The sequence below is a fragment of the Cynara cardunculus genome (assembly GCF_001531365.2).
Source record: "Cynara cardunculus var. scolymus isolate 2C chromosome LG 4, CcrdV1, whole genome shotgun sequence".
Lineage (NCBI taxonomy): Eukaryota > Viridiplantae > Streptophyta > Magnoliopsida > Asterales > Asteraceae > Cynara > Cynara cardunculus.
The window spans coordinates 12,016,605-12,035,070 of record NC_037531.1 but is presented as its reverse complement, the minus strand read 5'-3'; the positions used below and the strand labels follow the sequence as shown (position 1 = coordinate 12,035,070).

Below are 18,466 nucleotides of genomic sequence, written 5' to 3'. Positions count from 1 at the left end.
CTAATATCGATATATTTTTGTCAAATTTTTATGATATCTTCAAACATATATTTTATTCAAAAATAAAAACATTATCGCTTTCTCAAAATCACATAAAGCCATATTATAATATCGACTGAGATAAAGAAGAAAATGAAATATTAAAATCATGATTTATCTCGCTGCATTGCGCGAGTACGCTTCTAGTAATTTATAATATACAAGTGGTGTAAGTCAGTAGGGTAGTTTCGGAATCGGATTTTTTCTTTGAGTGGCAGGATTCCATACGATTGGATGTCATGTTTTTCGGAGGAATCCATGGAAGTTTGTGCGTGTATTAAAGACTACTACGTTGGAAACGAGAACACAAAGAATTGTTGGAAAATGGTCTCGTTGAAATTAAAGAATATATCTTTGAAGAAGAACGAAACCGATATAAAACTTCAAGTCTTCAAACACCGCCACCAAAGAGAAATTACGAAGATGATAAAAACCAAACCGAAAAATATTAGATTCATAGATGATAGAGAGGATGCTTATCGGTTTACAAAAACAACCATCGATTCAGATTTTAGACGTTTGTTAGTTTACAAAAGCAAACAAATTCCAAAATTCAAAAGCACCACTTATCAATCAGTAATACGATAAGATTTCAGACTTTAGTACCTCTTAAAAAACAAACGCACGCCACCTTACAGTTTACCAACAAACCATGAGGCCATGACCATAACTCAAATAAGGCAGAAATCATGAGCTGGTTAAAAAAAAAGCCATCATATGAAGAACCAGAGGTCAGGGCCAGAAATTGCACCAGTGAAAAAATCATTATATGCTTACTATTGAATGAATATAGGATTAAGCCTGTTCTTTACAACAAGAAACTTGAAAAGAAGAAGGTGAATAGTGATTGTGTTTTTTTCTTTACCATTTGTGTGTGTATCGGAACCTCTACATCGGAATAAAAGAATATTGAATCGCCTATAAAACAAAAACGCTACTTACGATTAGTCAATGAATGTTATGTTCATCCGAATCCACTTCATTGTTCTTCTGCTTTCAAGTAAAAATACCCCCTTCGTAACCTCTGCAACCAACGACACTTGTCAGCAAGCGATGAAGAAATGAAAGAAAAACGTAAGAAAGATGAGCGAAATGATCAATGGAACGTCACCCCTTCGCATACCATGAACTTGAAAAGCCTCACAACTAAGAAGCCTCATTATGGACGATTACCAGACATGTTTTGGGATCTTTGTATAACTCTTGAAATTTAAGAGTTTTAACGTAAATGTATAATAAGATACTATAGATAATCGAATTCACGAAGGACGATTATTCAACGCTGCAAACAGTCATCATAGAAAGCTGCTAACAATTCAAGATTTGGTACCTCTTTTGTATCTCTAATGCGAAGGAGAGCCAGCCTTTCTTGTGGTCTCTGATTTGTTAGGGTAGCAAGCTGCAACAATTGTTTGTAAAGATCTCGAATTTCTTCTTATAAACTAAAACCAAGAAGATGTCATGCTGCGTAAAAATATACCCAAAAACTGAAGGATTCAGGATTGTTTGCTGAAGGCATCAGACATTCTGCTTTATGCAGCTCAGCTAGTCTTGCTTCATCTGCATGAAAGTGATTTTACAGAAGAATTGGAACGATCCTATAAACTGCGACTTCGAATCCCAGATGTCGTTTTTCAAAATGATCAATTTTTCTTTAATTTTATTACCTCTTTGTGCTGTCTCTTGAGCAACCCTTATCCATGATCGAGCATATGCTGCTACTTTATTCGTTGTTTGTTGCAACTGTGCACATTGCCAATCACTTAGAAATAGTTGGAAAGTGTAACAATGAACTACTACATATCAGAAAAAATACTATTATCTAAATCAGAAAAAAACAATCATCTGTCGAAGTATATGAAAAACGCAGACCAACATTCTTTTCGTTAGTAACTATTTATGAATAGAATAGAAGGTTAGCATACAAGTCGGGATCTAATTATACTTACGTCATATTTCTCTCGTGTTCCTTCAGGTGGAGATAAATCTTGCACCCATTCAACCCTGGCAACACGGTACCTTCATAGACACAAAACAAATAGCCAAATTCAAAACCAACTATTTAAAGCAGTTGGGATAAATGGTTGACAACAGTAATAATGATACTGACCCATCTTGATCCCAGTTCCCAAGGATGTGAAATCTTCGCCGACTCTCAACCTGCATGAATTTGATCTGTTTTTAGAGTGTAATTAACTAAATGAACTTCAAACGGGATGCGGTTAATGCAAGGATGGTGGTGTTTCAGGTGTCACTTCTTTTCAGTGGAATTTATTCAGGTTCTTTAGGCGTATCCGTTTAAATTTTTCTGCTTTTTGGAAGACATAAGGTTCTCTGTTATGTTAGCCTTCGATCATTAACTTCTACAATCTAGAAGCCATTAACGATCAGCTGGTAGGGTTGGAATCCTAATCGGCTAGACACACACGACCATACATGTACATGTATGTGTATATACATATATATAGGAACCTCCCCTCTCTTTATAGGGGCCCTTTTGGAGAGTACAGTGATGGCGCTTCACATTTCTCACATGATATTAGAGCCAAGGGCTACCATTAGAAAAGGAGTCAAGACTCTGACCTCCATTGGAGGGGTTGTATTGGAGTCCCACATCTGCTAGACTTGGACTTATTATCTTCCATATGTTGGAACGTCCCTTCTCTTCAAGGGATCTTTTAAAAGGATATTCCAAATGGATTTCACGTATTCTCACATGCTATCAGTGAGAATGAGTGTGCAAACACACAAGAACGAGGTAATTCATTTATTATGCTCTGCCGATATATAGAAGCAAGAAAAACTATAACTATTCACCTCCAGGAAAAAACGCCCATCGGGAAGAGGCTCACAACTACAAGAAAAGAAACAGATAATTAAATACATCAAGTTTAACTTATACATAAACTAGTGTAGACAGCTACAAGTTGTAACAAGACATAACCAAAGCGTACTCTGTGATTTCCACTTCACAAGCATAATCAGCTACAGATCCAGTTGTGGAGTCAAGTATAACCTACATTCGTACAAAGAAACACCACGGCTAAGAACAATAAGTTGATTGAATCAAAGGGGCAAAAATGCAACACTTGTTATATCTACCATTCCCATGCGGCGGTTTCCTTCCATTATCCTCCTTACCTGTCATTTAAAACAAATTTCAAATATAAGGTTCGTTTGAGGTTTGAATCAAGGTCGTTTATGATTTACTTACAAGATCAAAGAAAATTTGTCTTACAAAGACCAATGTGTCACTAAACCAAACAAGGCCAGTATATCTCAACCGGAGTTGGGGTGGGGATAGACTTGGCCTCTACATCAAAGGGTAGAGCGGTTGTTTTTGTGAAGACCTCCAACTTGTGAAAAGTGTGTGAAAGACAAATGAGTCGCTCAATCTTTCTAATCCAAGCTTCACACCCAAGACATAGAATTCTAGACGTTTATCGTGCACCATCATTAGATGCCAACAACAAGATCATTTCAATATGCCCCTCTATAATTTCTGCTCTTTAACAGCGAATTAACAAGCAGATTCAGAGATGGAACTATAGGTCTGGATAATAGGATCTTCTAACCAACTCACCATAAGTCTGTAACGAGCTTCAAAAATGTTAAGGTGTAACTTCTGGCAAGGCAGCACAACATCCATGACAAAAAGAGGTATTAAATCAGGAGCCATAATCGTCAAACTCTCATGTTCTAACTTTCTTTCAGCATATTCCTCTGGAAAGGTTCTCTCTATTATGCTCATCAGTGTCACACTGAGAAACCAAAGAGAACATGTTAGTTCAATGCATGGGAAAATTATAAAATTAAGTAGGTACAGATTAACGGTTTCCAACATTTGTCCACACCCCACACTATTAGATAATGATTAGAGCTAGATTCACGTGCGCAGACGATGAAGTGCAAGACCATCATAGATTTTCACAAAATGTGTTTTATGAAACATATAAAAATGGAAACAAACTCACCTTATTGCACAAGTTCTAGGACTAACAAACAGAACTGTTCGGCACAAAGGGCATCTGTTCCCTAGCATTAAGGGAAAGAACACAAAATTAGTGAATCAAGATGGAGTTAAGTAATTGGCTCATATAGTTAAGGAAAAGAACGGAAAGGAGACCTACCTCGGTCCATCGACTGGAAGAGGCAAGAGCGGCAAAAGGTATGTCCACATGAAGTTGTAACGGGTTCATATAGCAATTTTAAGCAAAGTGTGCAATCAAAGTCATCGCTACGTGGTGGCCTTCCGTTGATTCTCCTCCCAAATGTATTGGCTGTTATCCTTTCTAAATTCCGTAGAGCATTGCTGTATTACACCAGAAACAGGCAGAAAATCATATCCTTATGTATTCGACTGCATACCAAGAAAAAATGTGATGCACGTAGTCATTAAATTGAATTCACAATATTAAAAATTGAAGGTGAAAAAACAAATATATAGAAAATAAATGCAAATGATATTGAACTCACAGAGCGTAACAAAAGAAAAAGACCGTAGAAAAAAGGATGTGAACCACTCAAGTGGCAGAGAATACCGTGATATATTACCTTGATGTATCAACCTGAAGACCGGAGAGAATTACATCATAGGCAAGGTCGAACCTCTCTAACTGCCAATTGCATATTATCAAAATGTGCGACATATAAGGCATCATAGAACTCAAGAAAACAATCAAGATAAAATAATAACAAATGACGGGATCTCACCAAAATGAGTGCATTTGCCTTCAATATGTACGGAGTTACTGATTGAGTTTGCAAGTTCATAAACTGCTCAGCATCCTTCAATGCAAGCTAAAAACAGAAGCTTATACATGAAAAAGTATCCCACAAGATCTGCTAACTTACAAAACAACAAAAGGATGAGCTTGGTCATACAAAATAAACAAAGATTCACATACGCCAGCATGGATTGTAGGATCAAGTCCACTCAACGGTCTACGTTCAGATGCAGATGGCGGCCTGTTTCTCAGGAATTGACTGATCCTGAATACAAAATCAAAGAATGGATCATAAATCATTAACAATTTAAGGCAATGGAGCACCATCATGTGCATGAGCTAAGAATCCCACAAAAAATATAAGGAACTGAAGAGCGTCGATAATTAAGAAATTCACCTGAGGTAAGCAGCACAACGGTTGTTGAGAATAACAGGATCAGCTGGTTTAAGCTCGTTAGCTCTCGTGTAACAATTGACGGCCTGATTGATGATCAGAAACTTATCATTATGAGAATTAATATCTGTACATAAAGTTAACTTCTACGAATGGAATGCTTCTCTTGATCTTTACTCTAACAGTCAAGTGTTAAAATCAATTAAACAGAAGTGAACAGTTTGAGCAAGCAATCAAGGAGTCGAATTATTTACCTCCTCGAAACGATTCTCTCTGAATGCTTTATTTCCCATATCCATGTGATCATAAATATGACTAAACCTCCCGAGGGACATCGATGATGATCCTCCTTGATTCCCCTGAATTATCCCAACCATTTTTTTCAACCCCCATAAGTGCAAAGGAAATATGCAGAAATCTCAAACTTCCATGTTACCAATTCACTATCGATTTCGATTTCAAACTTTACTTGTTAAATCTTAATTCAATTAGCAGTTCTTTAAGAACTTAAAATCCATATCAACTTTCAAGTTGACATCCAAAAGTCAAATCCATTGAATTGTTGAAAAGATTTCAAAATCCCAGAAACTATTCCCAACTCGCCGGCTCCGACGATAAATATATATATATAACTCATCATATGCTAAAAATAGTGATACTTACAACATTTCTCCTACATTTATTCATAATTTAAATAATTACCAGAACATGAAACATAAGAAAATCAAAAAAAAAAAAAAAACCTGAAACTCACCCAAACGAAATCCTCAACATCGTCAATCCCTTCCAAGCTCAGTCCAGAAGACGATGATTCTTCTCCAGTAGCCATTCACAAACAATGCAAATTCGAGAAGAAATAAGCAGTATTAAGGGAATCGAAAGAGAAAAATTGGGACTGCAGGGTCGTCAATTAGAAGAGACGAAACTGTTAGCGAAGAAGAGTATCGTGTTCTTCTGTGCATCTTGCAATCCATACACGGACCATATTCATCTACGTGTTCTCTCTCCCTCTTCAATTGCTGACACACACGCAGTTACTGTGTGTGTACAAACCTGAAAGCACAAGGTACAACTCAACTGTGCTTTTTAATCCCAGTTTTAGAGCTTTCGTTCTCAGAAAGTTCGATGCCGGAAAGAAAAAGGTGCGAAATTTACAGTGAAAGGAGAGGTTTTATAGTGTGGTGTATGGTGTACCGTATTTAATCTGTAGACAGCTGGTTTTGTCTCATCGGATGGACACCGATTCTCTTCGAGGCCGATTGCTAATTGTCATATTTGACTTAGCTCATACTCCCTCCAACAAAACAAATCAAAAATAAGTAAATATAAGTAAGAGTAAATTACATGTTTAGTCCTTGTGGTTAGGTGGTTTTAACACTTCTTATCTATTTTATAAAAATTCAACGGATGATGTCCCTATGGTTGTTTTTTCATTAATGATTGTGTCCCTGAGATAAACGCCGTCTGTTTTCTCTCGTTACAGGAAAACATGTGCCCCTCATATGAAGCACATTTTCGTCCATTCCATTCTTTCCAGGCTCATCTACTTTTGTAATCATCTCAGGAAGGGATCTTCTACATACAACCCTCATCCTTACTTTATTCATTCTTTATTACAATAATTTGTCTTTTAGTCTGAATTGCTAGCATGTTAATCATGTTTTTTTCTTATCCCTTCTTTGCTTTCAGATATCCTACAAGAAAAAACCATCCATTTACACCAGAACACCCTTCACCTCAACCACAAGGGTGGTGTCTGATTGGTTTGAGTTTGACTCCAAAGGTCAAAAGTACCAGGAGGTTTTAGGTTCAAATCCAATAAGAAATAAAAATCCGACTCCGGACTATCTGCAAAGCATGTGGTTGCCCTGGGATTAGTCGGCTCGCTGAACGGGTTGGATATCCAGGTTAATAAAAAAAACACCCTTCACCTCCAACAGTATCCAAGTGGACCCTTCTCAATTTCCTCAATTCTTTTTTTCTTTCCTTAGCCCCATTCTCCATGTCAATGCCCTTTCCCTTGTCATTTTCTTTGGTAAATAGGTGCTTCATAATCCCTGTCAATGCCTTCTCCATGCTCATTATCATTGGTAGTAGGTGCTTGATGCCTCCATTAAAGAAACAAAGCTTTTTTTGTAAGGACTAGCATCACCTTTTGTCTTCTTATACCTATTATACTCAGGTGTAGGTAAAGGTTCTTCTAATAGTTCTTCTATGAAAACTTTAGTAGACACTAGACTAGTCAAATAAGTGCCCACATTACCCTTCCTATGTTCAACGTATATATCAAATAACTTGCAAGCAGGAACGAGTTTGAAAAGTTGTAAAACAACACCATCATATCCTAACGGTTTCAACCCATAATCTAAGTCTAACCTACGTGTCATGTCATTAGAATCTAGGTATAGGTTTAACATACCCAATGTCTTCTAGCATCAAGTCCAACTATAGTATAGAAAACTCATCCATATCTACTATGTCAACAAAAGGAGTCTTACCATTGACATAAACCCTTCTAAGAGCCTTAGAGAAAACTCCTCCACGATGTATCTTGATGCAAATGAACCTTGGATATGATCTTGTTGCAATAGAGATTCAAACTCACATTGATATTATAGGTAAAAATGATAAAGATGGACTTCCTGTTAATGCATACCATATACATCACAATATTCATCTTGATCAACATGCTTTTAAACCTGCCACAAACGCACCATTTTGAGAGGAAATAGAAGCTAGCGAACTCCAGATATTAGATGGATTGAAGAATCACTGAATCTTGGATCGATTCGCTTTTAGATGAAGCTGTCACTCACTAAAGTGTGTTAATGATACCTGAGGCTCAAGGGTTTCTTGTTTAAAAATGAAGAAATAAGAGGAAAGAATGGAGTGCGCAAAAATGCCCCTCGCATGAAGGGCACATGCTTGCCTCTAAAGAGAGAAAACAGACGACGTTGGCCTTAGGGACTCTATTCGTTATGAAAAAACAACCACAGGGACATGACCTGTTGAATTTTCAGAAAAGGGACTAGGAGTGTTAAACCCACCTAACCACTGGGATGAAACATATAATTTACTCTAGTAGTAATAAGAATGAATTACATTTTTCGTCCTTGGATCGTCAAAAAACGCAACCACAGATACTCGACTTATAAATTTTTCAAAGTTGGAACGAATTCGGTTAAAAAGACCAAACCACAAGGACTAACAATATAATTCACTCTAGTAATAATAAGAGCAAACTAAGTTTCGCCTCTCTGATTTGTTTAAAACTGCTATTCTCATTGTCGTAAGTTTTGGAAATTACGATTTCCCGAGTAAAAGGCAAAAAGATTGATAAAAAAATGAAAATGTCTCATACTTTATGAAACTTTTTAACAGTCGTTAAAAGAAGAAACCAAATCCAGACGTTTTTACAAATTGCGATGTCCATGTTCAAAATTTTAAACTGTAGAGACGAAAAATGTTATTTTCAACAAACCGTAAGGAGAAAATTTATAGTTTACTCTAAAATTTAAGTGTAGGTCTTAGGGGACGTTAATCAAACACTTACCCGGTAAGTGCTTACCGATAAAATTTAACACTATTATGTACTTACCGGGTAAGATTTTAGTCTACCAAAACGATATAGTATACAACAATTTACCCGTTAAGCGCTTACTGTGGTAAGAGTCGTCACCCTCACTTACCGGGTAAGACTCTTGGTCCTTGTTTCGCTCTTACCGGGTAAGATTTTTGGTCCTTACTATATTCATCCGGTGAGGTAATGTTACTTGGTAAACGCTTACCCGGATAAGTGTTTGGTAAACGGGCCCTTACATAAATGTTTAACTTGACAAATATATAAATGGTTATTTTGACATATTTATTCAAAAGTTTGGTTTTAAATGGTTGGTGGTGAAAAAGATTATTAAATTGTTTAAGCATGCAACTTATTTGTTTTTTTGTTATTGAATCAATGGTTTTTCCTAATTAAGGGGTTGTTTGTTTACCTCTTAATAGTTTCATTAAGAGGCAGTCTCTGAATCGTTAAGAGACGAATCTTGTTTGGCAAAAAAAAGGTCTGCCTTTTAATGATTCGAAAACCCTCTGAATGATTTTGTATCATGGGCCTCCCTTAATCAGTGCCTTAATTTTGTTGTAAACAATTACCAAACAATTATATTTCATTTTGCACTATATCATGAGAGCCTCTTAATCATTCTAATCATTTAATCATTCTACACCAAATCATTCAGCAACTGCCAAACAGCTCTTAAGTATCCATTTAATTTGAATGTGAAGAAGTGGGATCATGGACGTGTTCAACAATTTATATGTTACCAAATGTAATAAAAGAATTATGACATAAATGCTTATGATTGTTAGGGGTCAAGATGGTATTATACTTTGTAATTTCTTCTCATGATTTTTTCTCATCAGTACAATATTTAATGTATTGATTAACATATATTTATTTTATAATGTGTTTGTTTCATATGTATTCGGTTCACAATGTGAAATTTATTTACGTAATTTTTTTTGTTTTACAAACATGCTAAAAAGGTTCACATTGTTAATCGAGTACATGTGAAACAAACGGATCATGAAACAAATATATGTTAACCGGTATTCTAAATCCCTAGTCTTAGATGGAAAAAAAATCATATGAAATAGCACCTAGTTCTCACGATTATTACAATTTCATGGGTTTTCAGAAGAAGGTCCCCCTATATATATGGGTTATTCATTGGAGAACTATGTATTCTGTGAGAACTATGAGATCCATTCACGGTCACACATGTTGAACTCATATATGGTAATTTACACTATTATGACTTATTTAATCCAAACGAACGTGTTTTCTATTTCAAATATTGAACCCAGACATGGTGATTCATACTGTTAATACTCATTGATCCAAGACATGATTGTTTTATGCCTCAAACATTAGACCTAGACATGGTAATTCATACCGTTAATACTCATTAAAATAAAGAATATGGTTGGATCTCACAATTCTCACAAATAACCGGGTTCTCAAATGATTACCATCACACACACACACACACACACACACACACACATATATATATATATATAGGGAAGGGCTCAAACGAAAACACCTTCATTTTACGAGAACGCGAGAACACCTTTTTACTATAGATAATCATATGTGATACTATTATTCCATCACATATGATACACATGTGATACTAAATTAGAGACGCAGGCGATTTTCGATGCATTTTTGGTTGCGGGCCAAGTCGCCCTTACACCACTAAGCCCCCTCGCATGTATTATCACATATGATAATGGTGTTGTTGATATGATACCATAATCCATCAAGACCATCATATGTTATGCTAAATCATAGACTCAGACAACCTTTAGTGCGGGCTAAGTCATAGCACACGTCGTCCGCACATCATAGTGTCCCCTCACGCGTCTTATCACATGGGATAAGGGTGTTCTCACGTTCTCGTAAAATGGAGGTGTTCTTGTTTGAACCTCCACACACACACACACACACACATATATATATATATATATATAGGGGACTAATCAAATGAGAACTAATTAATTTGTGGTAACCGTGAGGTCCAATCTCAACCACAAATCAATAGATAAATTAGGAAATTTATTATTTTGGTAATTTTGAATTAAAATTTTAATGCAAAGACATTTTAGGTATTTTAAAACTCTCCTCTTTTTTCTTTCTGTCCCCCGTCCTCCGGTGATACTACAATAGTATCACAATGTATCATATATGCTCTTGGGTATCACATTGAGGTCATTTGTGTGGTCGATCGGAGATGTAACACAGTGGTACTACATTAGGTATCACATTGCATCTTGTATGTATTTTGGGTATCACAACGTGGATGATCGGTATATATTCCTTAAATTTAGATTATGGATTTGATTTTGTTTTTAAGGTTTGGGTTGGTATCATAATGGTATCATAGTGATACCACAGTGGGTATCACATTGTGTATCACAATGATTACTTGTTACCGGTCGGAATAATGTTCATCGGAGGTCGGAGATCTGAGGTCGGAGAGAGGTAAGAGGTGAAAGGAGAGAGAAGAGAGGAGATAGGAGAGAGAAGTTTTTAGAAATACCTAAAATGCCCTCTAATTATAATCTTAACTCAAATTACCAAAATTATTAATTTCCTAATTTATCCGTTGATATGTGGTTGAAATTGGATCTCACAATTACTACAAACTAATCAGTTCTCCCTTGAATAGGCCCCTATATATATATATATATATATATATATATATATAGGTTACAAATGAACTAACAACAATGAACTGATGAAGACAGTTTTAGTACCATACAAAAAGACAGGTAATCATAAGAACGAAAACGATTGATGGTACTCCAAATAGTTTATAGTTTCTTTCCATGAGTTGGAAAATAAAGGATTGGTCTTGACTAGGTCCAAGATTTTAGCAGGGGAAAAAGGTTGTCCAGAATTCAGATTCGATGAAAACGGTGACCGTTAATATTTAAGCAAACCACACCAAACAAACACAAAGATACAAACACATTTTTGTGTCTACACAAGAATTTACACCTCTTTCTTGTATGGAGACATTTGCTTTAAGCATTTATATAAAGACAAAAACATTCCAAGAAAATTAAATAATTTAAGAAATAACATCAAAAGGATTCTTGGATTCATTCTCTTGTTTATATGGAAAACTCTTGATTTCTATATATGTTCATAACATTAAAAAAAAGTTTTTCATCTCGTAGTGTTTGTCTAGTATTTACTATGTTTATTTGTAGTTAGTTACACGAATTCAAACAGTAAACTTTAATAAGTTGTACTTATTCTTAATCAACTTGTTATTTGGTGTAAAATAAGTGGTCAAAATGATTAAAAGACTTTCATGATATAGTGAAAAATGAAATATAATTGTTTGGTAATTGTTTATGATAAAATTAGAGCATTGAATGGTTAAGGGAGGCCCAGGATACAATATCATTTAGAGGGTTTTAGAACCATTAAGAAGCAGACTTTTTTTTTGTCAAGTAAGATTCATCTCTTAACGGTTTAGAGACTGTCTCTTAGTAGAACTATTAAGAGGTAAACAAACAACTCCTAATTAATGTTTACATGACATATGTGAAACTTAACGTATTTTTACAAAATATATACTCTCTAAAAGATGTCTAAGAGGTGTTCGTTAACTCTTAATCGTTCGATAAACCTTTGATTCGGTCAAAGGTAAAAGTTGTTCCATTAAAGGGTGTTTTTAAGTCTTAATGATTCCTTGAATGGTAAAGCCAGCCCCAATAGCAGAAGATCTCCTAATCGTTTCAGAACAACTAGAAAGATATTCTTTAAACAGAAAGAATTCGGTTCAGATGTAGGATACATATCCAGAAGTTTTCACAACTCGATCATAGATGATGGAATGATCAAAGATTTGACCTTTTCGAACTCTGTCTGTAACTCACTAGAGGCCCCGAAAACAAAGAGAAGACGTGTACAAACGAGATATGCAGCAACAAGAAATATCATCCCCCCGGAATCTGAGGGGATGTTTGTTTTTAATAAAAAAGCTCTTAATGTCCTCTTAAGTCTGAATCGGTCAGACATAAGAGGATTCAATGTGTTTTTTTTTTTTTTCAATTAAGAGCTTAAAAGCTCTTATTAGGTCTGAAAATTTAAGTGGTTGAGAAATATCTTATTACCTCTTATTTCAAATCGTCGCCTACCTACTCTGATCTCTTTGCGCTCGATTTCTCTAGATCAACTCTTCTGTCTCGATCTCTCATCTCTCAACTCTGTCAACTATCGATCCATATCAACTCTCGATCTCTCATCTTCAAACTTCAGATTTCAGATGCAAAAAACAAACAATCTGATTGATTCAGATTTCAGACTTCAGCACCACCTCTTAAAAATCAGAAGTGAATTCAGACTTCAGACTTCAGCACCTTTTAAAAAACAAACGCCACCTGACACATATTTATACTCTACAAGTACAAACCCAACACAAACAAATCACATCACAGATACAAATGGTGATCATATTGCACCGAAATTTGAGGGACGTTACTGTTTATCAAATGATTATCAAACAACCATTGTTATTCAACAATAAATCATATACATGGTTCCGTTAATAAAAGATAAACCTCTTATTCGATCAATGGCAAAAGTTATTTGGCAAATTTATTGAACACTTGAATCGCTCTATCATCCTCGAATTGGACCAAATCAGAAACAAAGTGGCCATTATATATTGTTAAGCGAGAGCATTTTTATTGTAACGGAACCGAATCCATAATAAAATTGAAATCATAATAACTAAAAGTATATTAAATAAACAGTAGAAACTAACATAACGTGTTACCAATATTTTATGTTATTCTTAAAAAATATCATCAACTAACACAAAATAAATAACTTGTTTAAAAGAAGAAGAAAAAAACGTCAGTGCATGTCATTTATCAAACGTGCGATAAACTATCCCGTAAAAGACACATGCCCCAAGCCGCACATGGATAAAAATAACCTATCAGAAATCTCTATGTTTCATTCATTTCCACCAATAATATGAATACACGTAAGCAGAGAGAGAAAGTAAACATGAACTAAATAAATTTTAGGAGAGAAAGGAAAGAAAATAATAATAATTAATAAATTTCCTCCCAAAACTTTCCTTCCAAACGTGGGAGGAAGGGAAAGGAAAGGAATTAGGGATGGTGATTTGCCCCGACCCGGTGGGGAACCCGGTTCACCCGACCTGAACGGGGACGGGGATTCCCCGCTAAAACGGGTCCTGGGGCCGGGGCCGGGGATCCCCGGTAGACTCAAACCGGGGACGGGGAATGTTACTCAAAACGGGGTCGGGGTCGGGGACGGGGATCCCCGGTATAATCAAACTAAAGCATACTTTTTACCGGGGATTGACCGGGGTTTACCGGGTTTTGACTGGGATTGCTAGAATTTGACCGGGGACGAGATAATAATCCCCGTACCCGCCGGGGACCGGGGCCGGGGCCGGGGGACGGTATTACAAATCGGGGCCGGGGACGGGGATTACAAAACCCGCCCCATCCCCGCCCCGTTGCCATGCCTAAAAGGAATGGAAGGAAATTAAAATCCTCTAAAAAGATTATAAAAATAACAAAACTAACCAACATTTCCTTATAAAAGATATATTTTTAAAGAGTATATTTGTAAAGATGTCTCAATCTTGTGATGTCTTCAGCCCAAAATTCTCCAGATAGCTGTTTTTACTTTTATATCAGGGAGAAGTAGTAGGAGGAACAATCGGAAGAAGGTCGTCATCTCTTTAGGAGGAGTCTAACTCCAAGTACGTAGTGACCCAAGTCAATGTCTTAAGTTGGGCCTTTAACGGTGACATGAAAGAAAGAACGTATTTTTAGGCTGTCGTCCGATGGGTAGACGAAAAGGACGAAGTTGCTTTTACTATAGAACCATGTCTGTCTGTTGGAGCAAATTGGATGACATATTTCCTTTCATATCTATTTTGTTCAAGAACATGAAAAATTATTGTTTTTATTTTCTTTTTTTTTTCCTTTTCCTCCCCTTTCGTGAACAAAAATAAAAAAAAAAGGACATAACAATAGCGCCTGTCATCTTATCCTAATGCATAGGTATCCCCATGCATTAAATTCATATGGTGGCATAAAATGCAGAGTGCATTTCCCAAGCAACCTACGCTTTCTGGACATAATTCTCTAAATGCATTCCTCAGGCAACTAGCTCCCCTGTTCTACTCTCCTACTCTCATTTATAAAGCTCAGTATTCTTCGTCCTTGCAGGTACTCTTTATGTTGGTTTTGTAAGTTTTTTATGTGTGTAAGAAGCCGTATGGAATTGGAATGTTAAATTCCATTGAGCAAATTTCATTCTTTCGTTTGGTTCATTCTTTTTTCACAAAAGGAATCTTTAAAATCCTATAAATTCCACAAATAAAGGATTTAACATTTCTTAGCAACTACATGGTATTTTGATGGAATGAAATTCTCTATTTTTATGATACCAAATATGTCATTAACTAAATATACCCTAATCTCATAAAACCCAGTATGATCATCGTCGACCACCTTCGACCATCGTCGATCTGAATCACCGCTGACTACCACCATCTGAACCACCGTTGAGTCGCAAAAGGGTGGAGATATGTGCTTGTTATTTGTGGGTGTGGAAGGGATGGGGGTGGGAGTGAAAGGTGAACACGGTGGTGGTGATCGGTTTGGTATAATATAACATATATGGAGTCCTCAATCATTTGCAAACTTCCCCATTCATATAAACCATACAAACCAAACAATTGAGATATTTATAGAAGATGATAAATATTCATACTATGATTGATCAGATACTATGCAAAATTGTCAAAATTCATTTTATATGAGCGAAATATGTATAGACGCAGTTATTCATCACCATTGATGAATGATTGAGATCAAGTTGTATGGTTTGCATGAATTACGATCTTTGTACATGACCGAGACTCATAATATATATATATATTAAATTATTTTTGTATTTGGTCCTCCAAGTTTTAATGTATACATTTTGGCCCTTGATTTAGAAAGATTAATTATAAAATGTTGAAAATCAGAAAAATGACAAAAGTACCATCTTACCCTTAATTATAACAGGCTTGGTATGTAATAAATGAAATTTAGTGACCAATTTCATAAAAACCCGCATACTATAGGGGCCAAATCTGTAATTTACTCTACTTTTATACTAAATAAAGAAAATAAAAACAGAAGGTATATTTGGCGATGGCCGCACTGTCACAATAGGACAGACGGAAGGTTTGACTTAGCAAAGTCAAGGTCAATGTCAAAGATGCTATTTAATTTGGAACTCCATTCCGTACGGTTTTATTGACAAATGTATGCTCATGTTTCAAACTATATAACCACAAGAAGTTGAGAAAACTGCTAAACATAAATGGATAAATTACTAATTTTAATTACTTTTTTTTTAACTCGGATATCCAATTCGCTATGCGAGCCGACTAATATCAGAACGACTACCTGCTTTACAGATAAACCGGAGTCACCGCATTTGAACCTCCGTGGCCATAATGAGATTTTTATTCCTCCTTGGATTTGAACATGTGATCTCCTGGTACTTTTGAACTTTGGAGCCAAGCTCAAACCAATCAGGCACCACCCTTGTGGTTTTGAATTACTTTTTTATTACTATTAATTCCAGTTCACGCCTTTTGGTCTACAAAAACAAGCATGAAACATCTGTAGGTAAATATGGTCCAAGATTATCAACAAGTTTTTTAAAGGATGTTGAAATTGTCTGTTCCAACAGAACGATATGATTGCTGTAAGTTGTGATCCTTGTAAATTATGGAACATGACCTCAACTTACGAGATTCTTTTTGTTTTTACGTTTGGCGTATGGATCAAAACGATGTTAGATTGTGTCCTATAGTGAATTTTATATTCTGTAACAAGCTAGCAAACATGACAGTAGATGAATGATATATTAATAATAATTTTGCTTACCAAAACTCGGTTAGACAGATGCATTTACAGTTTTTCGAAAATAGGGGGGCTAAAGTTAAGGACGGTGCAAGTCTCGACCCAAGGAGATACTTGGTTCACCCGTTTTCGGACCAAGGTTCTGTACTCCCTGCATAACCATGTCCCGAGTGTGAGGTCGGGAATGCATCCATCTCTAATAACCGGGGACAGGGTTGGGAAGGTATTCAGTGGTGGACCCATTAATTTTCTTTGAGCAGATGCACCTTTAAAATAGATCAAAGGTCGGTAAAATCGTGGTTTGACCTTAGGAGAAAATCAATACAATTTGATCTAGGAAAAAATCAATTGTATTCGAGGTTGTGAGTTCAATCCTTCTATGAGCCTCAATTAAAAGATAAAAGATTTGAACCATGATCTCTTATATACGAAGTGGTAGTCCAACCATTCTGAACATGTTTAATTTTTGTTATAAATTTGGTTTCAAAATATTTAAGGGTTTCCGTTGAAATCAAGCGAGTGCACGTATCAAACCGCTTGCTTTTTTCTTTTGCAATAATCGAATGAGCATGTGCACAGGAGCCCACCCGCTCGCTCCTAATAGGTCCGCTCTGAAGGTATTCCCCACATGGTTCGGCGACTATATGTTAGTTATTAGACGTAATTAGTAATTAAATAAGAATAAATTTAATTCTCATTATCTGACTTTGAATCTGTCCAGTAATACATCGCGTCTTCATCTTTGATTCTTCAACTTCAAGACTTGGATGGGACAGGGAATCCCCCTTATTTCCATGGCGGAGTGGATTCGATTCCCTGTCCCAAACCAAAGGACACGGACAATAAACTGTTCGTTGTTCCTATCTTTACCTTAAATTATGTAATTTAAATCTTTGAAAATGGTTTTTTTAGGGGCGTACGATCACATAATTACCCAAATCACGTCATATGGTCAAACCACCTAAAACGATATTACATCAGACGGGTTTAATTCCGTGTTTGATTTCATTAAATATTATTCAAATCCTTACATGAGTAGAAAGTTCAAATAGTATACAAATGTATTCATTTTGAATGGGATTTCATCCTTCTTTTTTGCGTTTGTTGTAGAAATTAGAGATACATTTACTTGTTTGTCTTCTATCTTTCTTTTTTATTAGTATAACTGGAAGGGTACGCGTGCAATGCAGTAAGATACATCTTCATTTTAATGTTTTATTTTTTATTTTTTGCCTCTGTTGATATAATATGGTTTATGTGGTTTTGAGAAATATAATGTTGTTACTTTTAAATAAAAATAAATTTAAAGATATCATAAAATTTTGAAAAAATATATTGATATTAATATCAAATTAACCATTTGAAAGTTCTTGTTTTTTTTGTACAATTTCTTTAATTCTATTTTTATTATAATTTAATTTATGTCTAATAGCGAAATAATTTATTTTTAGCTTAACACTATAAATTTTATAAAGATAATGATTCAACTATAACTCAATGATTATTCAAATTATATTTTATATTTTTTTTTATATTTAACATTAGATGTTTATCTTGTATTTGATTATCTTTATCTGCAGTTATTTATACGAATTCAAAAATAGAGTTTTAATAAGTTGTACTTACGCACAATTTACTTGTAATCTTAAATTTTAAGTAATATATATTAATAAACAATATTCCATGTATAAAAAATAGTTTTTAAGAATTTTTATCAAATGCTTTACAATCTAGTGCAGATATGGCATGAACATGGGCTCTTCAATCGGACTCCTTTTCCAATTTTTTACTTACAACTCCTTTGGGCTCAGCATTG

The 18,466-nt window shown here is 35.4% G+C and overlaps 1 protein-coding gene across 1 annotated transcript; it reads right to left on the bottom strand.

Moving 5' to 3' along the window:
- Positions 1 to 948: 948 nt before the first annotated feature.
- Positions 949 to 6,252, bottom strand: LOC112511425 (LON peptidase N-terminal domain and RING finger protein 1-like). Its single transcript, XM_025117033.1, has 18 exons — positions 5,915 to 6,252; positions 5,415 to 5,519; positions 5,164 to 5,246; positions 4,947 to 5,031; positions 4,753 to 4,839; positions 4,594 to 4,655; positions 4,170 to 4,351; positions 4,014 to 4,074; positions 3,623 to 3,800; positions 3,142 to 3,180; positions 2,994 to 3,055; positions 2,857 to 2,893; positions 2,150 to 2,199; positions 1,989 to 2,058; positions 1,707 to 1,782; positions 1,520 to 1,599; positions 1,370 to 1,438; positions 949 to 1,063 (listed from the first exon to the last, which is right to left on the bottom strand). Exons 1-18 carry the CDS (start codon positions 5,987 to 5,989, stop codon positions 1,019 to 1,021), a joined length of 1,446 nt encoding a protein of 481 aa, XP_024972801.1. The 5' UTR covers positions 5,990 to 6,252; the 3' UTR covers positions 949 to 1,018.
- Positions 6,253 to 18,466: the final 12,214 nt, after the last annotated feature.

What these genes read in the sequence shown, in the direction of transcription:
- LOC112511425 (XM_025117033.1), bottom strand. Translation starts at nt 5,989, where the DNA reads ATGGCTACTGGAGAAGAATCATCGTCTTCTGGACTGAGCTTGGAAGGG. An exon ending in CTTCCAGTCGATGGACCGAG is followed by an intron (nt 4,075 to 4,169) that starts GTAGGTCTCCTT and finishes CCTTAATGCTAG; the next exon opens with GGAACAGATGCCCTTTGTGC. An exon ending in CCTAGAACTTGTGCAATAAG is followed by an intron (nt 3,801 to 4,013) that starts GTGAGTTTGTTT and finishes TTGGTTTCTCAG; the next exon opens with TGTGACACTGATGAGCATAA.